The following is a 20,727-nucleotide window of genomic DNA, read 5'->3' as shown; positions in this document are numbered from 1 at the left end:
AGACTCTTACATCCAATTAATTAGCAAAAAGCTGGAAGTAAAGGTGTGATTCAACTGGTATAACACCAACCTTGAGCAGAAAGGGCTAAACAAGTGCAAGGCCTTGAGCTCAAGGCCCAGTACCCACACATACATCAAAAACACAAAACAAAAAGGCAGATACTTTACCATGTAAGCCATGCCTTCATCCCTTTTTGCTTTAGTTATTTTCAAATAAGTTCTTGCATTTTTACCAGATCCAGCCTAGACAGCAAACTCCTACCTATTTCTCTGAATAGCTAGATAATTCATTGCCTGGGTTGGCAAAAAAGATCAATCGTCAATCCTCTATCCTTCTGCCTCTCAAGTAGGGAGCTGTGTTACAAGGTGAGCTACAGGGACCAGCCACTCTATTTTTTTATTTAAAAAACTAACAGGGGGTTGGGAAGGTGGCTCAGTGGTAAAGTGCTTGCCTCACATGCATGAGGTTCTGGGTTTGATTCCTCAGCACCACATAAGCAGAAAAAGCCAGAAGTGGTGCTGTGGCTCAAGTGGTAGAGCGTTAGCTTTGAGCAAAAGAAGCTCAGGGACGTGCCCAGGCCCTGAGTTCAAGCCTCACTACCAACAAAAAAAAAAAAAACTAACATGGGGCTGGGAATGTGGCTTAGTGGTAGACTCTGGTCTAGCATGCATGAGGCCCTCGGTTCAATTCCTCAGTACCACATACATAGCCAGAAGTGGCGTTGTGGCTCTAGTGGTAGAGTGCTAGGTTTGAATAAAAAATGCTCAGGAACAGTGCCCAGGCCCTGAGTTCAAGCTCCAGGACCGGCAAAAAAAAAAAAACTTAGGGCTGGGAAGGTAGCTCAGTGGTAGAGCACTTGCCTTGCATGCCTGAAGCCCTGGGTTCGATTCCTCAGCACCACATAAGCAGGAAAAAAAAAGCTGGAAGTGGCGCTGTGGCTCAAGTGGTAGAGTGCTAGCCTTGAGCTGAAGAGCTGAGGGACAGTGCCCAGGCCCAGAGTTCAGGCCCCACGACCGGACCCAAAAAAAAAAAAAAAACAGGCAGGGACTGGGAAGATGGCTCAGTGGTAGAGCGCTTGCCTTGCATGCATGAGGCCCTGGGTTCGATTCCCCAGCACCACATAAGCAAAAAGAAAAAAAAAAGCCGGAAGTGGTGCTGTGACTCAAGTGGTAGAGCACGAGCCTTGAGCTGAAGAGCTGAGGGACAGCGCCCAGGCCCAGAGTTCAGGCCCCATGACCAGACCAAAAAAAAAAAAAAAAAACAGGCAGCAAGTTGAGTGTGGTGATATACACCTGTCATCATCACATAACTTGGGAAGCTGAGATAGGAGGATAATAAGTTCAATGCCATCTTAGGCAACCAAGCCAGTTCCAGACCAGTCAGACACACAAAGTAAGACTCTTAACAAAAATAGACAGGGGGTGGGGCACAGGTGGCTCACGCCTGTAATCCTAGCTACTCAGGAGGCTGAGATTTGAGGATCACAGTTCAAAGCCTGTAGGAAGTAAAGTCTGTGAGACTTATCTCCAATTAACCACCAGAAAACTGACAGTGACACTGTGGCTCAAATGGTAGAGCACTAGCCTTGAGCAGAAAAGCTCAAGGGGAGGGCCTGGGCCCTAAATTCAAGCCCCATGAAGGACCCCCCCTAAAAAAAAAGGACTGTCCCGTTGTGGTGGCTCGTGTCTGTAATCCCGGCTCACAGTATCACCCAGGCTAGCCTGGAATTCACCATCCTCCTGCCTCAGGCGCCCAAGTAGCTGGATTACAAGCCTGAGCCATAACACTCAGCTCTTCAAAGACTCTTAGGCTGACAGACTAGTAATAGGTAATTTGTCCAAGGTCATCCAGCCAGAAAGTGGCAGAAATAGAATAACAACCTAATCATACTGTTCCAGAGCCCATGTCTTAGGCAAAAATCTGTCAGTACTATCAAAATGAGTATCTGAGAAAATGAATCCCTTGTGTTTAAACAGAGGCCCTCATACATCACCAGTACTTATTATATATGCAGGCTCACTCTGAGATCTGATTTAATGTGTTGGGACCCCACCCCCACCCAACACCTCCAGGTCATCCTGTCCTGGCACAGGCAGCCCAGAGACCACACTGCTCTAAATTCTGTTTCTCATCCTTCTGCTCTTGGTCACAGAGACACAGGACTCTGTCTCCATGTCCCTGTATCATGAGACCCAAAACTTTCGGCCCCTCCTTCAGTTCCACATACCAGCTTTGACTTCAAATGGTAATTCCAGTTCTTTCAGGGCATCTTTCTTTAATGGGAGGTTTTCTAATTCAACAGCACCTAAAAACAAAAGAGTATCATAAAACAGTTAGCCAACCAATATCTTAAGTGCCTACTTTTGTGCAGGACACTGAACAGGGCTGGAAAAGGCTACAGAAGAAATACCACCAGTACATGTTTTATCTCCAGCACTGAATTCCTGACCACTCATTCTGAACTGTACACGGCAGCTGGAGCTCACCAGCCTTCAAGAGTTGATGGCTCGGGCTGGGAAGGTGGCTCAGTGGTAGAGCGCTTGCCTTGCATGCATGAGGCCTGGGTTCGATTCCTCAGTACCACATAAGCAAAAAGCTGGAAGTGGCGCTGTGGCTCAAGTGGTAGAGTGCTAGCCTTGAGCTGAAGAGCTGAGGGACAGTGCCCAGGCCCAGAGTTCAGGCCCCACGACTGGACCCAAAAAAAAAAAAGAGTTGAAGGCTCTAACAGGCCAGATGACTTTTTTTTTTTTTTATTGTGAAAATACTGTACAGAGGGGTTACAATTAGATGGGCAAGATAATGAGTACATTTCTTATCAAGCATTGTAGCCTCCTCCTTTATTTCCCCTTCCCATTCCTTCCCATCCTCCCCCCACCCCCCCACCCAATCCTCCCCGCTACTCCCTCCTCCCCCCCAACCCCTCACGCCCACCACCCATCTCCCCCCCACCACCACCCATCTCCCCCGCCCCACCAAAGTTGTAAAGTTCATTTTTCGACATAACAACTTGTACATCACATTGTTGCAATGGGTCCACCTGTATCCCTATTTAAACAATTTGTTTTATATGATATCTACTGCATAAACTCTTTTGTTTCTCTTCTTCTCATCCTGCCCCTCTTCTCCCCTCCATCCCCCTTCTGGACTTAAGTTTCATTACATTGCCCAGGCTGGTCTCAAAAGCTCTTCTTAAGTAGGTGGGAATACAGGTGTGCACCACTGTGCCTAGAATGTTTATTTTTTCAACAGACATTAGAAATATAAAAAGCCACCCTGAGCCAGCAGATCAGAGATCAGATTTGGCCTGCTGGCCAGTTTGCAGACACCCTCCTCCCCTACCACCACATACACATACACACATACACACACACACACACACACACACACAATTTAGGCTAGCATGTCCCATAGGACCATCAACATCTGACTTCATAAGGATTAGAAGCAGACTCCTGAGCCCCACCTCACCCCCAGACACACCAATCAAAATCCCTAGGATTAAAACAGGTATCTGCCATTTTTAACAAACAACTCCTACTCTCACCCTTCCCTTCAGCCTACTCCTTAAAAAGAGTATGACGCAGAACATTTGAGAGCCCATGAACTAAATAAAACTGATCACCAAAAGGAATTGTGCTAGCACACACCTGTAATCCCAGCTACTCTAGAGATGGAGGCAGGAGGATCATGAGTTTTAAGACCAGCCTCAGCAAAGTTAGTAAGACCGTATCTCAAAACCAAACAAAGCAAAGGGCCAGAGGTATTGCTCACAAGGTCCTGAGTTCAATCCCAGGTACCACAAAGAAAACAAGTATATAGCTGGGCACCGGTGGCTCAAGCCTGTAACTCTCGCTACTTAGGAGGCTGAGATCTGAGGATCATGGTCCAAGCCAGCCCGGACAGAAAAGTCCCCATGAGACTCTTATCTCCAATTAACCACTCAAAAACTGGAAGTGGCACTGTGGCTCAAGTGGTAGAGCAATGGGACAGTGCCCAGGCCCAGAGTTCAAGCCCTACAACAGACAAAAAAAAAAGAGCCAAGGAACCAAGGGCTGAAGATCTGAAACTGACTCAAATTAAACCTTTCCTCTTTTTATGTTGATTATTTCAGATACTTTATCACAGTAATGAAAGCTGACTAACATTCTTTCCCAGTCATGCAAAATTCATTGCACATGCATACTAAGGCTCTCCTAGGAGCAGGACACTGAGCTAGCCACAGGGAACTTGAGAGAAGGCAAGGTTCTCAGCCCCAAATTGCTCACAAGAGAACCAACTATTTTACAAAATTGTTCATAAAAACAAGAAAAAAAAAATTTTTTTGTCAGTTCTGAGTCTTGATCTCAGGGCCTGGGCACTGTTCCTGAACTCTTTCACTCAAAGCTAGTGCTCTACCACTTTGAACCACAGCTCCACTTCTGGTTAATTGGAGATAAGAGTCTCACAGAGGGGCTGGGAAGGTGGCTCAGTGGTAGAGCGCTTGCCTTGCATGCATGAGGCCCTGGGTTCAATTCCTCAGCACCACATAAGAAAAAAGCCAGAAGTGGCGCTGTGTCTCAAGTGGTAGAGCACTAGCCTTGAGCTGAAGAGCTGAGGGACAATGCCCAGGCCCAGAGTTCAGGCCCCACGACCAGACCCAAAAGTATATAACTGCAAGTATATAACTGCTTCTTTATTTTTTTTCCTTTTTTGCAATGCTAAAGATAAAATCCAAGTCATCAACACACATACACACCTGGTTCTGAGATCTGAACTTGAGGCCTTGTACTTACTTGGCTGGCTTGCTTGAACCACATCTCCAGATCAGCCTTTTGCTGGTTATTTTGGAGATGGAGATTTTGGAGATAGAGATTTGGGGCAGATTTTTCTTTTCTTTTTTTTTTTTTTTGGGGGGTCCAGTTGTGGAGCCTGAACTCTGGGCCTAGGCGCTGTCCCTCAGCTCTTCAGCTCAAGGCTAGCGCTCTACCACTTGAGCCACAGTGCCACTTCGGCTTTTTTTTTTTTTTTTGCTTATGTGGTGCTGAGGAATCGAACCCAGGGCTTCATGCATGCAAGGCAAGTGCTCTACCACTGAGCCACCTTCCCAGCCCTGGGGCAGATTTTTCTGGCCCAAACTGGCCTCAAACCTCAATCCCATATCTCAGCCTCCTGAGTAGCTAAAATTACAGGTGTAAGCCAAGTAGTGCCTGGCCTCTTGCATACTAGGCAAGCACCCTACCACTGAGCTTCATCCTAGCTAGTCCCTTTCTTTAGAAGATATTTGCTCTTAGAACCACCTTATTTTTCAATATGCAAATGTGACACAAAAGCAGGTGGACTCAACATTTCCCCAGCTGCTCCACAGTTTAAGAAAGACTTACTCATGGGTATCTCATCACAAATTTCTTTCTCATCTCAGATAGCCAGAAATCTATTCACTGTAGTGAGGGTGAATTTAAGGGTTGGCTGTTTCTCAGTGACCTCTACTGACTACTAGATTCTCTCCCCTCCACTCCTGGTTATCTAAGAGACTAGCTCACACAAAGAACACAAATGGGCAACTGGGTCTTTGGGCTACAAACAGAGTCATATCAAAGATCAAAGTTCAGATTCCTTGCCATGTCACGGCAGCCTCCACTTCTGCCCCGATCCATTCCACATGTTAAAGTTGGAGCGCATTAGTGGTACAGTGGTAAGCACAGCTGCCTTCCAAATATGAAAGCTTCCCCCTCACTCACACACTTCACTCTCCCTGGAGGGTGGTAGCCTATCCAAGGCCACCCATTGTCCTTTTAAGCCCACTCAAAAGCTATTCTAATAGGTTTACCAGGGGCAGACAGAAGGAAAGGCACCCCCTCCTCTGTGCTCCTGCACGGTGATTCTGTTGGTAGGATAACAACACAGGTGGTTATACAATTTGCCTCACCAACAGGGTAGCAGCTCTCTGAAGACAGGGACTGAGCTAAGAACTCCCATCACACTGTCACTAGGAAGATCTCACCATACCACATGTCACAAATTTTACCAGCATTATTTTCTTTCAAGTCCCCTCTCTTCTCCTTGCTTCCTCTTCCTTTCCCTTTCCCTTCCTTCCCCTCCCTTCTCTTCTTTTCTCTTCCCTTTCCCTCTCTTCCCTCCCCACCCCCTCTCTTCTGTCTCCTCCTCCTGCCTCCTCTTTTCTATCAGCTTTTAGCACAGAGCTTTGCCTTCAACCAGAGGCTTGGAAAATGTGTGCCCCAGGTCTGAACATAGCCAGCTCTGATACTAGCAAGGCTTGGTGTATAGTTCTAGACTTCTGTGTGTCTGGGACCATCAAAGAGCAACCAGATGTGAACTTGACACTATCTACACTTTGAACACGTTATCTTCACCTTGGCTTTCCCCTTAGCTTCCTTCAAAGGATGGGAGGAGAAGCAGAAAGGTGTTTCCAAAATGCCAAGAAGGCATGGGGAAGGGCAACCAAGGTTGCACCCACCGCCTACCACAGCCAAGATCCTTTGCCTGGGTTAGATGGTCATGAATTCTTGGGCAGCAATGCTTTTAGGGACATGGTAACCACCAGTACTCTATTCTCACCCCATACCAACACTTCATGGCTATTTCTTTCTACTAGCCTGTCCTGGTCCACTAGCTACACATCACTCCCAGGACTCTGCGCTTCTGTTAGATCAGGCCTCCTCTCAGCCTCCTGTGATTATGTGCCCGCAAATTGACCAATAGATGTTAAAGGTTCCACTTTGAAATGGACCAAGACTATTTAAATTACAACAAGGAGAACAAAGCTACACTTCTATAATCCTATAAACCTCAGGAAGCTAAGATTTGAAGATCATAGTTCTCAGCAAGCCCAAACAGGAAAAGTACATGAGAGTCTTATCTCTGATTAACTACTAAAAGGCCAAATAGTGTGGCTCAAGTAGTAGAGCACCAGCCTTAAGCAAAAAAGAAAAATGAGAACACAAGGCCTGAGTTCAAGCCTCAGTACTCTCACTCACACTCACACACACACACACACACACACACACACACACACACACACACACACACGGAAAATATAGTAAATTACAGAGATGTATTTGTTGGTAAAAGCAAAGATGTCTCAAGCATTAGGTACTTTAGTAAGCAAGAGCTCAAAGAACTCAGTCAAATTTTATATATATATATATATATACATATGTGTGTGTGTATATATATACACACACACACACACACACACACACACACACACACACACACACACACACACACATACTTTTTTTTTGTTTTTTTGTTTTTTTTGTTTTTTTGGGGTTTTTTTTGCCGGTCATGGGATCTGAACTCTGGGCCTGGGTGCTGTCCCTGAGCTCTTCAGCTCAAGGCTATATAGTGCTCTACCACTTGAGCCACAGCATCACTTCCCACTTTTCCTGCTTATGTGGTACTGAAGAATTGAACCCAGGGCCTCATACATGCAAGGCAAACACTCTACCACTCATCCACCTTCCCAGACCCAGTCAAATATTTTTAAACTATTGCTAGGTATCTATTGTATACTAGCAGGCTAAGAAGATTAAATGTTATTTCATTTCACTTTTACAGCAACCCTGTGAAAGTATATTAGTCCCTTTTTCTAAAGAAACAGAGACACAGAATTTCAATATTAGCTACTACTCACAGGTACCCACAGTGGCAAACTATTTGAATCCAAAGTCAATGGCACTGTCACTACATAGTAGCTGCCTCCCCTCCACAAGGTTTCAGAAAAAACTAACTGGGAGCTAGGTGTGGTAGCAGGAAGATGGAGAGATGAAGGCCAGCCTGGGCTACATAGCAAGGCCCTATGTCCCCCATCCCCAACCCCACCCCCGCAAAAAAAAAAAAAAAAAAAATCCTATCTAAAATTAAGCATAGTCACCAACTATATACATGTGCCTAAAGCAAGAGTTTGAGGCCAGCCTTACCTATATAGCAAGTTTCACACCAGCCTAGATTATTTAGCAAAATTCTATCTAAGAGGAAAAAAACACAAAAACAAAACCAAAAACAAACAAACAAAGCTGCAAGTAATATGAGTTGCCTTGTACTAACCGTTACTGTCAGAGGGAAAACGTATTTAAGTAAACATGTAAACATGAGTCCTCATTCTCAATATAACAAAACATACTTAGTAATAGAAATATCTTGTACCAAGTCATTATTTATCAAATAGAAAGATATAGCTGGTCACTAGTGGCTCACACCTATAATCCTAGCTACTAAGGAGGCTGAGATCAGAGGAACTGGGTTCAAAGCCAGCCCAGGCAGGAAAGTCTGTGAGACTCTTATCTCCTATAAACCACCAGAAAACTGGAAGTGGGTGCTGTGGCTCAAGTGGTAGAGCTCTTGCCTTGAGCTGAAGAGCTCAGGGACAGGGCATAGGCCCAGAGTTCAAGCCCATGACCACAAAAAAAAAAAAAAAGAAAAAGAAAATAAATATATGTACTCACCTTTGAGAAGGGCAACAGAAAGCTGGTCAGTGTTCAGGTTATTGACGTACTTCCCCAAATAGGTATTGAGAACCCAGGCTACGAGACCTTCCAACATGACTACTTCCTCAGGAAAAGGTGCTTAAGGTTCATGGATCATTCTTTATTTCTCTTTCCCATGGTCACAGAATCTAAATAAATAAATAAATGGGGGTGAGGTTAACAAAAAATCTAGAAGGCTTCCTAAAAGCTGACTTCCAGTTATACCTGGCTGCAGGTAGATGCACGACCAGCCAGACTTAAAGGAGATAGGGAAAAAGCACTGTTAGATGCCCTGTCGTGACATGGAGAGGCAAACTGAGAGAACTATGTTTTTCTGCAGCTGCAAGGAATAGTCTGCTAGAAATTCACTAAGGGACCTGCTATTGGAAACCGGTGTCTTTCCAAGGTGACTGCTCACTGAATAGCTGGCTTTTAGGTCTCACCTCAGGATTAGACTGCCTTGATCAGAAGTTCTCACAGGGAGCAGGGCACTGGTGGCTCACACCTGTAACCCTAGCTACTCAGGAGGCTGAGATCTGAGGATCGAAGTTCAAAGCCAGCCTGGGCAGAAAAGTCCTTAAGACTTTTATCTCCAATTAACTACCAGAAAACCAGAAGTGATGCTGTGGCTCAAGCGCTCGCCTTGAGCCTTAGAGCTCAGGGACAGCACCCAGGCCCCCACAAACAACAACAACAAAAGTTCTCACAGGGGTAGGATTTGGCAATGGTAAAGACATTTTGATTACCATGACTTTGGAGGCTTCTACACTATCTTTTTTATTATTATTATTTTGTGTGTACTGGTTCTGGGGCCTGAACTCAGAGGCCAGGCACAGTCCCTGAGCTTTTTCGCTCAAGGCAAGCACTCTACCATCTCCTCTTCCAGCTATTTTGGTGGTTAAATGGAAATAAGTCTCACAGACTTTTTTGTCCAAGCTGGCTTCTGCCTGCAATCTTCAGATCTTACCCCGAATAGTTAGGATTACAGGTGTGAGCCACTGGCACCCAGAGCTCCTATGATATCTTGTTAGTAGAGACTTCCTAAGCAGCTATAACCATCCTACATAAGTAAGACAGCCCCCCTTCCAAATGATGTAGCCAGGGCTGAGAAGGCGGCTCAGTGGTAGAGAGCTTGCCTTGCATGCCTGAGGCCCTGGGTTCGATTCCTCAGCACCACATAAGCAAAAAGAAAAAAGCCGGAAGTGATGCTGTGGCTCAAGTGGTAGAGCGCTAGCCTTGAGCTGAAGAGCTGAGGGACAGTGCCCAGGCCCAGAGTTCAGGCCCCACGACCTGACCCAAAAAAAAAAAAAAAAATGATGTAGCCAAAGATCAACAGAACCAATGCTGGACCCTGACCAAGATGAAAGCAAAAATGCCTTAAGACACACAAAAGCAATTTATATTCTGCAACAATTCCTATTAAGGCTTGTCTTAGTTAAATTTTGCAAATTTATTCATTGGGATCATTAAAATCATAAATGGACCAGGTGCTGATGGCTCACGCCTATAATCCTAACTACTCAGGAAGCTGAGATCCAGTGAATCTCGGTTTGAAACCAGCAAAAATAATCAGCAAAAAGCCAGAGTGGAGAAGTGACTTAAGTGGTAGAATTCCAGGCAAGCAAGCAAGCAAGCAAACCAAGCATGTAGAAGTTACTGTCCCCTCCCCCCCCAAAAAAGCCATGTAAATGAGAAGGCAATGCTTTATCTACTAACCTTAATGTCCTAGAACAGAGTTATTAGCACCTAGACATCAGACAATACTGACACAATGAGCCATTTTAATAATGACAAACATCAGAAACTATATGATTACATCAAAGCATGCAAATACAATATTCAATTGATACTTTTACCACAATTGCCAAAAATGTATTTAATCATTTTCTCCTTTCTTCCCCACCCCTAGACAATTTTTTTCAAACACAAACACATATCTAGCAATAACTCTGAAGCTTATCAAAATACTGATTAGCAACTAAGAGTCAGTTTTACATCAAAGTTAGTACATTTGTGATACTTTAGCGCATAACTGTATAAAGTTTTTGCTAAGGTTTTTGTCTAAGGTTACACAGATAGCTTTTAGTATGACAGAAGACTAATAGAAGAGAAACTGAGACACAGTATTTTCAATGAGTTCTCAGATCCCTCCCCTAGTAAACTCCAATTAGAACAGTAGATGTTAATCTTACTCCAAGCCACCCATGCTGGTCATCAGCCACCACACCAGACTTTCCAGATTGGTGATGGCATTTGTCCTGTTTAGAACCTAGCTTATTTTCAGGATCCTTTCCTAGGACTTTGCTCCACCTCTAGTGATTCATCTGAGTGCCAGAGGATATACTCATCCCAAAAGAACAGTGGTCACCCAGGAAAAGACCCAAAACAGAGTAAGTTAACTCAACCTCTAGAAAAGACAACATTTGTCAGTAGCATTGTGCATTTTCTGGCAAGACGAAATTTTTGGTCAACAATAAGTTATTATTTTTTAAGTATTTGGTAAATTACTTGCCTAATTTTTTTTCCAAAGCAATCTGCAAGTGATCCCTGAGTTACTTGGTTAAAGTGGTTAGAAAAACAAATTACAATCCTTTAACACAATCTGAGTAAAAGGAACATTTCTCCATTGTAATTTTAGCCAGGTAAATCCATGAGTGACTTAGTAGCCCAAGCTCACTCTGTGAGCTACACACACACACACACACACACACACACACACACACACACACACACACACACACACACACACACACACACACGGGCAAAGAGCCAGAGTTGGAGTACTCTTTTATTTTTGTTGTACTTCTGTTAATTTCAGCCCTAAATGCCAGCTCTCCCTCAAGTGCCAACTACAAACGCTCTCCCAGTCAAGGGACAACACTGTCATTTTGCCCACACACTTTGGGGCCCTACCATGCTTAGTCCTGGAAGGGAAAAGAATGCAAAGTACAGATCCAAAAGACAGGGACGATTAGCCCAAGAGAGTCAATCGAGGCCCAAAGCAGGAAGCGTCCATGAGCGTGGCTGAGCGTCTAGACCCGGCTGGAGGCCTTGTTTCAAGGATTCCCTGAAGGAATCCGGTTTCAGGAAGGGCTGCCAGACTGGCCAGGATCCCAGTACGCTGACACCCGGGGGCCACCGGGGTTTCTAGGCAGCCGCCTGGCACTAACACCCCCCCCCCACCCCGGGGGACAGGTGACACGGGGGGGTCATCAGGGCTCAGCCCACAGGCGGCCATGACCTTGGGCCAGGCCCCGCCCCCGGGGAAGGCCCGCCCCGCCCCGCCCCGCCCCGCCCCGCCCCGGGGACCGTCAGCCCCGAGCACCCGGGCGTTCCTCGGGGGCGGCCGGGGCTGAGCGCCGCGGACCGGCGGCCAGAGGCTCGCAGGCTGGGGAGGGACAGGGGAACCGGGGGACCGGGGACCGGAGACCGGGGGGCCGGGGGACAGGGGACCGGGGACAGGGGGACCGGGGACAGGGGGACCGGGGAACCAGGGGACCGGGGACAGGGGGACCGGGGGACCGGGGGACGGGGACGGGCTGGTGAACCCTCCAACTGGGATGTCAGGAAGGAAAAAAACAACGAAAACGAGTTCCCCTCACTTCCCAGCGCGCTCTCGGCTCAGGCCCCCCAGACTCGTTCGCCGCAGTGGGCAGGGACCCCCTTCCCAGGCCGGGCCCGGGGGGGGGGGGCCGGACTGAGGGGCCCGGCAGGCCCGGAGCCTCGCGTCCCCCACGCCCCCCGAGCGGCGCCGGGGGCTGGTTACAGACGGGCCGACACCCACGCTGGGGTGCGGGCGGCGGGGTGCGGGGTGCGGGCGGCGGGGTGCGGGCGGCGGGGTGCGGGCGACGGCGGGGTGCGGGCGGCGGGGTGCGGGCGACGGCGGGGTGCGGGCGGCGGGGTGCGGGGTGCGGGCGGCGGGGTGCGGGCGGCGGGGTGCGGGCGGCGGGGTGCGGGCGACGGCGGGGTGCGGGCGACGGCGGGGTGCGGGCGACGGCGGGGTGCGGGCGGCGGGGTGCGGGGTGCGGGCGGCGGGGCGCGGGCGGCGGGGTGCGGGCGGCGGGGTGCGGGGTGCGGGCGGCGGGGCGCGGGCGGCGGGGTGCGGGCGCTGAGCCCCGGGCTCCGGCGGGGCGCGGGCGGCGGGGTGCGGGCGACGGCGGGGTGCGGGCGGCGGGGTGCGGGGTGCGGGGTGCGGGCGACGGCGGGGTGCGGGCGGCGGGGTGCGGGCGGCGGGGTGCGGGCGGCGGGGTGCGGGTGACGGCGGGGTGCGGGCGCTGAGCCCCGGGCTCCGGCGGGGTGCGGGCGGCGGGGTGCGGGCGGCGGGGTGCGGGCGACGGCGGGGTGCGGGCGCTGAGCCCCGGGCTCCGGCGGGGTGCGGGCGCTGGGCCCCGGGCGCGGGGGGCTCGGGCGGCCCGGAGCCGGCGCCCGGCGCGCCCGCGGAGGCTCGGGCTCGGGCGTCCCCGCGCGGGCGGCGGCCGGGCCGTGGGTCGCCCGCCCCCGGGCTGCCCGGACGCCGGGGTCCCGGCCCCGCCGCGCCGCCCTCCCTGAGGTGGACGCGGCCCCCGCCGGCCGGGGCAGAGCCGCGGCGACCCCCGGCCCCCACCGGCCGCCCGGCTCCTACCTGTCGGTGTCCCGGCCGCTCGGCCCTGCCGGTCGGTGTCCCCGCCGCCCGCCGCCGCCGCCGCCCGCCCCGGCCCGGCACTGCGCGGCGCTTCCTCTCCGCCGCTCCTCAATGGCGCAGGCCGGAGCGCTCGACTCGACCAATCGAGCGGCGACGCGCGGGCGCCGAGGCAGCCGAGCGCCGAGTCATCGATGAAGCGCCCCCTGGCGCCGGGCTCCGGCCCTACAGGGCCGGGTGTGTCAGGCCCGAAGCTCGAACCACAGGAAACCAGCGGCAAAAATGCAAAAGCAGCTGGGGAAACTGAGCCCCAAGAGAGGCCAGGGCCACTAAAGGATCCGGCTAAGACCGAGTTAGAACCCAGGATTCTTCCTGCAACAGCGCCCTGCCATCCACCCACCGGAAAGGCGATCCGTAATTCCACTGAGCCTGTATCTGGTTGACATGGTTTTCCCCTAGTCTTCCCCTGAAACCTTTATCAGTAATCTGGGCGCCCATAACGCATCCCTGTTATCCTAGCTACTCAGGATCAGAGGATCCCGGTGCGAAACCAGCCCAGCAGCAAAGTCCATGAGACTCAAGTCCATTACCACCGTTACCCAGCTGTGGCTGGAGTGGTAGAGCACTAGCCTTGAGGGGAATATAAAACTCAGAGACAAAGCTGAGGTCAGATTCAAGCCCCAAGATTAGCACCAAAAACAAACAAACAAGCTCCTCAAGAGGGTGAAGCAGGATTACAAATTCAAGGCCTGTCTTGGTTTAACACCACCAACAACTAAATAACAAGCCTTCCTACCAAGCCGCACCAGGGTCCTGCTGGATTTGGTCTCTCCTCTTTCCCATGCCCACTCCTACTCAGCTTCAATTCCTGTCTCAGGCACTTTGCATTTGCCTTTTTCTTTACTGAGGATGCTACTCCCCTAGATAAACACTGTCCAGTAAAATGGCGAATCTCCATGCATTGCATAGGAACACAGGTTTTGTTTTATTGTTCCATTAAGTTTTGGGGACTGGGTCTCATAGCCCAAGCTCACCTCAAATCTAACACTTGGGATCCTTCTATTTCAGCCTCTTGAGTGCTGGAATTACAAGTATGCACCACCATGACTGTTTTTACATAGGTAATTTTCCATTTACTAGATGGTACATTAAAAGCAAGAAGTAGTTGGGAGATGTAACTTAGTGGTAGAGCCCTCACCTAAGTATGTGCTAGGCCCTTTACCAAGGAAAGAGACTGTGCCTTCTATGGTGGTAGCTGCCCCAGAGAAGGGCAATCCCAAGATAAAGGGGGCTGGAGGCTGATTATTTACTGCCTTTACTACATGGGCCTAGTGTTGCTTAGGAAGGGAGCATGCTAAGCTGTGGAGAAGGGAAGGAGTGGACTCAGCTATGGGAAGGGACTCATTTTGCTAACAGAGACAAGACAGACAAGGGAAAGAAAAGATAACATTAATTTTACAATACTATTTAATCCCAAAATATGATTGGAACATAGAGCCATCAGAGGAAAAAAAGTTTATTTGTTGTGTTTTCAGTTCTAAGGATCAAATCCAGGGTCTTATGCATGCTAAGGAGACACTGTACTTCTTGAGCTATACTCTCGCTCTTTTGCGGTTTTTGTTCATTTCTTTGTTCATTTTGGTTTTGAGAGGCTTGCAAACCAGCTTTGTTTGCCTAGGCTGGCTTTGAACTCAGGATCCTTCTGCCTCCTGAGTAGATGGAATGGGAAGTAGGCACCACCAGGCTCAGCAGAAAAAAAGGGATAAAGTCAGATTCTTGTTTTGGTTTTTGTTGTGAGGCTTGGACTCAAGGCCTGGGGACTGTCTCTGAGCTCTTTTTTGCTCAAGGCTAGTACTCTACCACTTTGAGCCAATGGGCCATTTCCAGTTTTCTGGTACTTAATTGGAGATAAGTACTTGCTTGCTTGAGCTGGCTTTGAACCTCAATTCTCAGATCTCATCCTCCTGAGTAGCTAGGAGTGAGCCACCAGTGCCTGGCTAGGATTGTTTTATAATACAGGTTTGAAATCCAGGAATAGCTTACACTTAGGACTCATCTCAGAACTAACGAGCCACATTTCCAGGATTTAACAGCCCCACATGACAAGGCTGCAGTACGGCTCTGGAGTCATTTTCCAGCAGAGGCTCAGCTTCATGGGAGACTTTATCCCATCGCAAGGTCTTAAACCCGGTTGTATTTTCTTTGTAGAACCCAATGCTGCCTGAAATGATCGTACATATTCCTTTACACATACAACATTGTCTTGCTATCCCGAGAGTTCCTCAAAAAGCATGTATGTTTCTTCAACACCTCACCATTGCCTAGCACACAAAAGACTCAATCAATGAGTTACGATCAATGAATGAATGAACACATGCACACTCTGCTCTTGCAGAATTCCAGGAAGAGCAAGAACACCTCATGAGGCCCATAGAAAGTCAGAAGACACGAGAAGCAAGACCGACTAGGAGTCATGGATCTGCTATAATTATCCACTCTCATAACGCTGAGCTGATGAAGGAGTTGGTGGGCTGGCCTGCTCCTGGATTCCTGGGACATGGGCTCCACCTCTTAGGAGCTCAAAGCCAGGTATTCTAGGAGCCACGCTATAGCAACATTTGGCCTCTTCCTGTGGACAGCAGAGGCAAGCCATCCCTCAGAGCCAAATTCCAGATTATTCAGCATAAATATGTAGCTATACCCAGGAACAGTGTTGAAATGCAAAGTGAGAGCTGAGGATATATCTTAATTGTAGAGTTCTTATTTCGTGTGGACAGTTTGATCCAAGGAACTACCAAAAGCAAATGTAACCAGGTATAGTGGCTGCCTGAACTCCTCTATAGTCCCAGAAACTTAGGAGGCTAAGGTAGGAGAATCACTTGAGTCCAGGAGGCTAAGTCCAGCCTGGACAACATAAGAAAGACCCCCCCCCCCATCTTGAAATTAGAACTCAAGACACTGGTAGCTCATGCCTGTAATCATAACTACTGAAAAGGCTGAGATCTGAGGACTGAAGTCAAGAGCCAGCCCAGACAAAATAGTTCATACGATTCTATCCCCAAGTGATCAGCAAAATGTCAGACTGGAGGCATGGCTCAAGTGGTAGAGAACCAGCTGTGAGAACACAGCTGAGCCACTCAGCCATCCCCATATACGAGTTGTAATGTGAGCATATGTTTAAGTTTGGGGCAGGGGAGCAGGGTTGGTTAAAACTTAGATGTTTAGGAAACAAAACACAAAGACCTATTGACTGAATATTCTTTATCTTGTTTGGGTGTTTTTGTGCCAGTACTGGGGCTTGATCTCAGAACTTTATGCTTTCACTCAACTTTTTGCTCATAGCAACCATGTGATTTTGGAGGATTGAAACAAGGGTGCTGGATGTGCGTGTGTCTGTGTGTATGCAGGTACTGAGGCTTGAACTCAGAGCCTGAGGGTTAGCTCTGAACTTTATCTTCCCAAGGCTGGCACTCTACCACTTGAGCCACACCTCCACCTCCAGCTTTTTGGTAAGTCATTGGAGATAAGAGACTTACAGACTTTCCTGCCCAGCCTGGCTAGGAATTGTGATGTTCAGATCTGTAGAATTACAGACATGAGCCACCAGTGCCCAACCTTAACCATGTTTAAACAGCCAACTATGAAGCCCAGATCCATAGCCTGGAACTGATGGCACTGTCACCTGGAAAGAAAGACAAGGAGACAAAGAGCAGACCCCACCCAGCTCAGGGGCAGTGTCTCCCAGGTGGAGATCCTGGGTGTGGGGCTGCTCTGTGTTCACACAGCTTCTGAAGTTTCATTGGCTTTCTCATGAATGTCTGAAGCACTGGCGATCACAAGCCTCGGGTAGCCACCAGCTTAGATAAGCTCCACGTATCACTCCCAGCCAGGCTGGATTCTGTCCTCCTCTACAGTGCCTGGCTTGTAGGGCAGAGTGAGATGACATCACGCCGCTTTCCCAGCTCTTAAGCCAGGCCCTGTCCAGGGCCCTTCGAATGCTCCTGAGGCTCCTCTCCCCAGCCCAGGTCCTTCCCGCCACTGTCCTGCCCCCTTTACGGCTGGTTGCTTGCAAGATAACAGCACCCATCCCTCTGTCCCTTCTCCTTGCTCTGCATCTCCTCTAAACACTGAACACGCTGCCCAACCCCACCCCACACCCACAGCCTGGCTTGTATTTCTCTACACTACCCCTCCTGGCAAGTGACTTGGGAGGCAGAAACAGGAGGATCCAAGTGCAAGGCCAGCCCCAGAAAAGTTAGTGAGACTCTACTTCAAAAACAAGTTACTCAGGAGGCTGAGATCTGAGAATCACAGTTCAAAGCCTGCCAGAGCAGGACAGTCCATGATAGTCTTATCTCCAATAAACTACTCAAAAAATAATGGATTTGGAGCAGTGGCTCATGCAGTAGCATGCTAGCCTTGAGCAAAAAAGTCGGGGACAGCATCCAGGGCCTGAGTTCAAGCCCCAGGACTGGCACAAGCACGTGTATGCACATGTGTGCGCACACGCACACATATACACACACACAAACCAAGTCAGACATAGCAGTGCATGCATGTAATCTCAGCACTCAATAGGTGGAGGTAGGAAGATCTGACTCTGTGAGTTGCTCAGGCAAAAGAATTAGGTCTTATTTGAAAAAACAACTTTTTGTTGTTGTTGGTCGTGGGGCTTGAACTCTGGGCCTGGGCACTGTGCCTCAGCTCTTCAGCTCAAGGTTAGCACTCTACCACTTGAGCCACAGCACCACTTGCAGCTTTTTCTGCTTATGTGGTGCTGAGGAATCAAACCCAGGGCCACATGCACGCAAGGCAAGCGCTCTACCACTGAGCCACCTTCCCAGCCCCCTTTATTTTTTTTTTTTAAAGCAGCCCATGGGAAGTAAGACAGCAAGAGAGGCAGGCTGAGCTGTCTCTGACCCATAGCGCTCTCAAGGAACTCTCATTGAATGATTCCAAAATTAGAGCTAATGTAGTTGGCTTCTTCTATCCTGCCTCGCTCAGGACACAGGCCCAGCTGGCTTTCACCAGAGTGCGAGAGTGGTGAGCAGGGAGCTAACGGAATGATTCGGCAAGATGTGGGGATGGGGGAGAGGGAGCTGAGGGTCACCAGAGCCATCCAGCTGCAGGTCCCAGGGAAGGAGGAAGACCGGAAGCAGCAGGGTTGGGAGAGCGTGAGATGCTTCACACTTCTATTAGGGTCTACTTCTCAGGAATGGCTGAAGATTACATCCCACGGGCAAACCCACCTGCTGCCAGTGTGCGTGGACGGTTTCCCTGGGCCCCAGCCAATGGGCTCCCGTCCATTCCTTCCTGACCTTTTATGTTCCGTGATCAGCGCTTTTCACAGGACAGCTGAGTCCTTGGGACAGAAATTCTCACAAACCACCATAGCTTTTGTTTAGACAAAGCGTTTTTATATTTTTTTCATTTAGACGTTTTTGGGGATGGAACTCAAGAGCCTTGCATAGGCCAGGCAAAGCTCTGCCATTTGAGACACACACACACACACACACACACACACACACACACACACAGAGCCCCCTTTTACCTTGGGTATTTATTTTCAAGGTAGGGTCTCACTTTATGCCTGGGCTGGCCAGGACTGCTATCCTCCTCTTTGCGCTTCCCTACGTTGCTGCGTGTTGACAGGCATACTCCGCCACACCCAGTCATTGCTTGAGATGGGGTGTCTCCTGAACTATTTATTAACAACTGGGCTGGCTTGGAACTGTGAAACCCTGATCTGCTAAGTAGCTAAGATTATAAGCTTGAGCCACCGTGGAAAGCTTAGAAGTTTTATAGAAGGTCTGGTGGAGTCGGGGTGAGGACAGGAAGTCCAGGAACCAAGAGGCTGAGTATTGTCCTCCACACAGCTATTGAGGTCATCCAGAACCATGGTGGTCATGTGGAGGGAGTAGTAGTGAGCAGAGAAAAAGGCAAATGTCAGCGGAACAAGGGTGGCAGCCAAGCCTTTAAACTCGGAACTCCAGTTGGGACCTTATCCTGCTTTTGTGGAGAGGTGGAGGCCCAGGAAGAGGCATTTCCCCCGGACTTTTTCTTTCTTAGTTCCCTTGCCAATGGTTCCTAAAAGCTAACGCTGACACCACAGATTGTACAGCAACCATCACAGAAGGAGATGTGTGTCCTTCCACTGAAGGGCCAAGAAGGAAAAACAGTGAAGTAAAAAGAAAGTCCCGCAGGCCTCCGGGTGGAGCCTCCTAGGGAGTGCAAGGCTTGACTCGGGCTGGGTGCGCATCTCGCTGCTGTGAGCCTGCAACCCTCTTCCTGGCAAAATACTCTAGAACACTGCTGGGCACTGATGGTTCACACTTGCAATCCTAGCTACTCAGGACGCTGACACCTGAGAATCACACTTCAAAGTCAGTCCAGACAGACAAACCTGAGAGGCCACATATCTGGGAGAGTTAGCGCCAATACACTTTGCTGTTAGTAATGATGATAATAACCTCTGTCAGCTGGGCTGGGAAGGTGGCTCAGTGGTAGATTGCTTGCTTTGCATGCATGAGGCCCTGGGTTCGATTCCTCAGCACCATATAAACAGAAAAAGCTGCAAGTGGTGCTGTGGCTCAAGTGGTAGAGCACTAGCCTTGAGCTGAAGAGCTCAGCGACAGCACCCAGGTCCTGAATTCAAGTTTCAGGACTGGTGCATGCCTGCAAGCATGTGCATGCGCACACGCACATGCACACACACACAATGTCTTACTATCACACACACACACACACACAGCCAGGTGCCAGTAGCTATGCCTATAATCTTGCTACTCAAGAGGGTATGATCAGAGGATAATGGTTTAGAGCCAGCCTAAGCAGAAAAGTCCATGATACTTAGTTCCAATTAACTACCAAAAAACCAAAAAGGCCAGGAGTTGTAGCTCAAGCTGTAGAGCTATAGCTTTGAGTCGAAAAAAGCTAAGGGACAGAATTCAGGCTCCAAGTTCAAGCTTGCTCCAGTACTGTTAACACACACGCGCACACACACACACACACACACACACACACACACACACACACACACACGTTGGGCATGATGGCACAAACCTGTAATTCCAGCAGTGTGGAGGCTGAGGCAAGAGGACTGAGAGCTTAAGGCTAGCTCAGGGCACATCATGAGTTCAAGATCAGAGTAGACAACATATGAGACCCTGTGCCAGACAAACAAATCCAAAAACCTTTGTCTCCAACCACCTCCCTATCCTTTGTCCTGAAAAACTCCTGCTCATTCTTCAGGAACACATGGGAAGTCTCTAGAACCCTGCCCTGCCGCCTCCCTGCCTCCTCTGTGCTCCCGGAGCCCTCCAGGACTGGAGCTAATGGGCACTGCTGTCCACTCGGGACCTCCTGGAGGCAGAGCCTTGCTCTCCAGAGGAGAGGCTGCTGTGAAGCGCAGTCCTGCAATAACCCCACCTCCATCCAAAGCAGGCTGAAGAGCTCGGGCGTGGGTGAGAGCAGGGGCAAGGTGCATTTGAGGCTGTCTGTCTGGTCCTGGCCAGAAGCTCATGAGCCATAGCGCTGCCCGGCTCTCAGTCAGTGCAGCTGTAATGGGGAGTCCTTCTGGGCTGTGCTGGCCATGGCCCCAGCTCTCCTCACACAAACTGATGGCAGGATGGCAAGACCAATGG

The 20,727-nt window shown here is 49.5% G+C and overlaps 1 protein-coding gene across 1 annotated transcript in view; it reads right to left on the bottom strand.

Annotated features, from left to right (window-relative positions):
• Vps13d (vacuolar protein sorting 13 homolog D) overlaps positions 1-13,161 on the bottom strand; it is a 237,077-nt gene extending 223,916 nt beyond the window's left edge. The window contains exons 1-3 of the mRNA XM_042695737.1: positions 13,088-13,161; positions 8,446-8,615; positions 2,229-2,306 (exon numbers count right to left, since the gene is read on the bottom strand). Coding sequence (XP_042551671.1) covers positions 2,229-2,306; positions 8,446-8,542 — 175 coding nt within the window. The 5' untranslated portion in view covers positions 8,543-8,615; positions 13,088-13,161. The remainder of the gene's footprint in view (positions 1-2,228; positions 2,307-8,445; positions 8,616-13,087) is intronic.
• Between the last annotated feature and the right edge of the window lie 7,566 nt (positions 13,162-20,727).

Source organism: Dipodomys spectabilis, unplaced genomic scaffold (assembly GCF_019054845.1).
Source record: "Dipodomys spectabilis isolate Male_0828 unplaced genomic scaffold, ASM1905484v1 ptg000188l, whole genome shotgun sequence".
NCBI lineage: Eukaryota > Metazoa > Chordata > Mammalia > Rodentia > Heteromyidae > Dipodomys > Dipodomys spectabilis.
The sequence above is the reverse complement of the archived record's forward strand: the minus strand, read 5'-3'. Positions and strand labels throughout refer to the sequence as shown.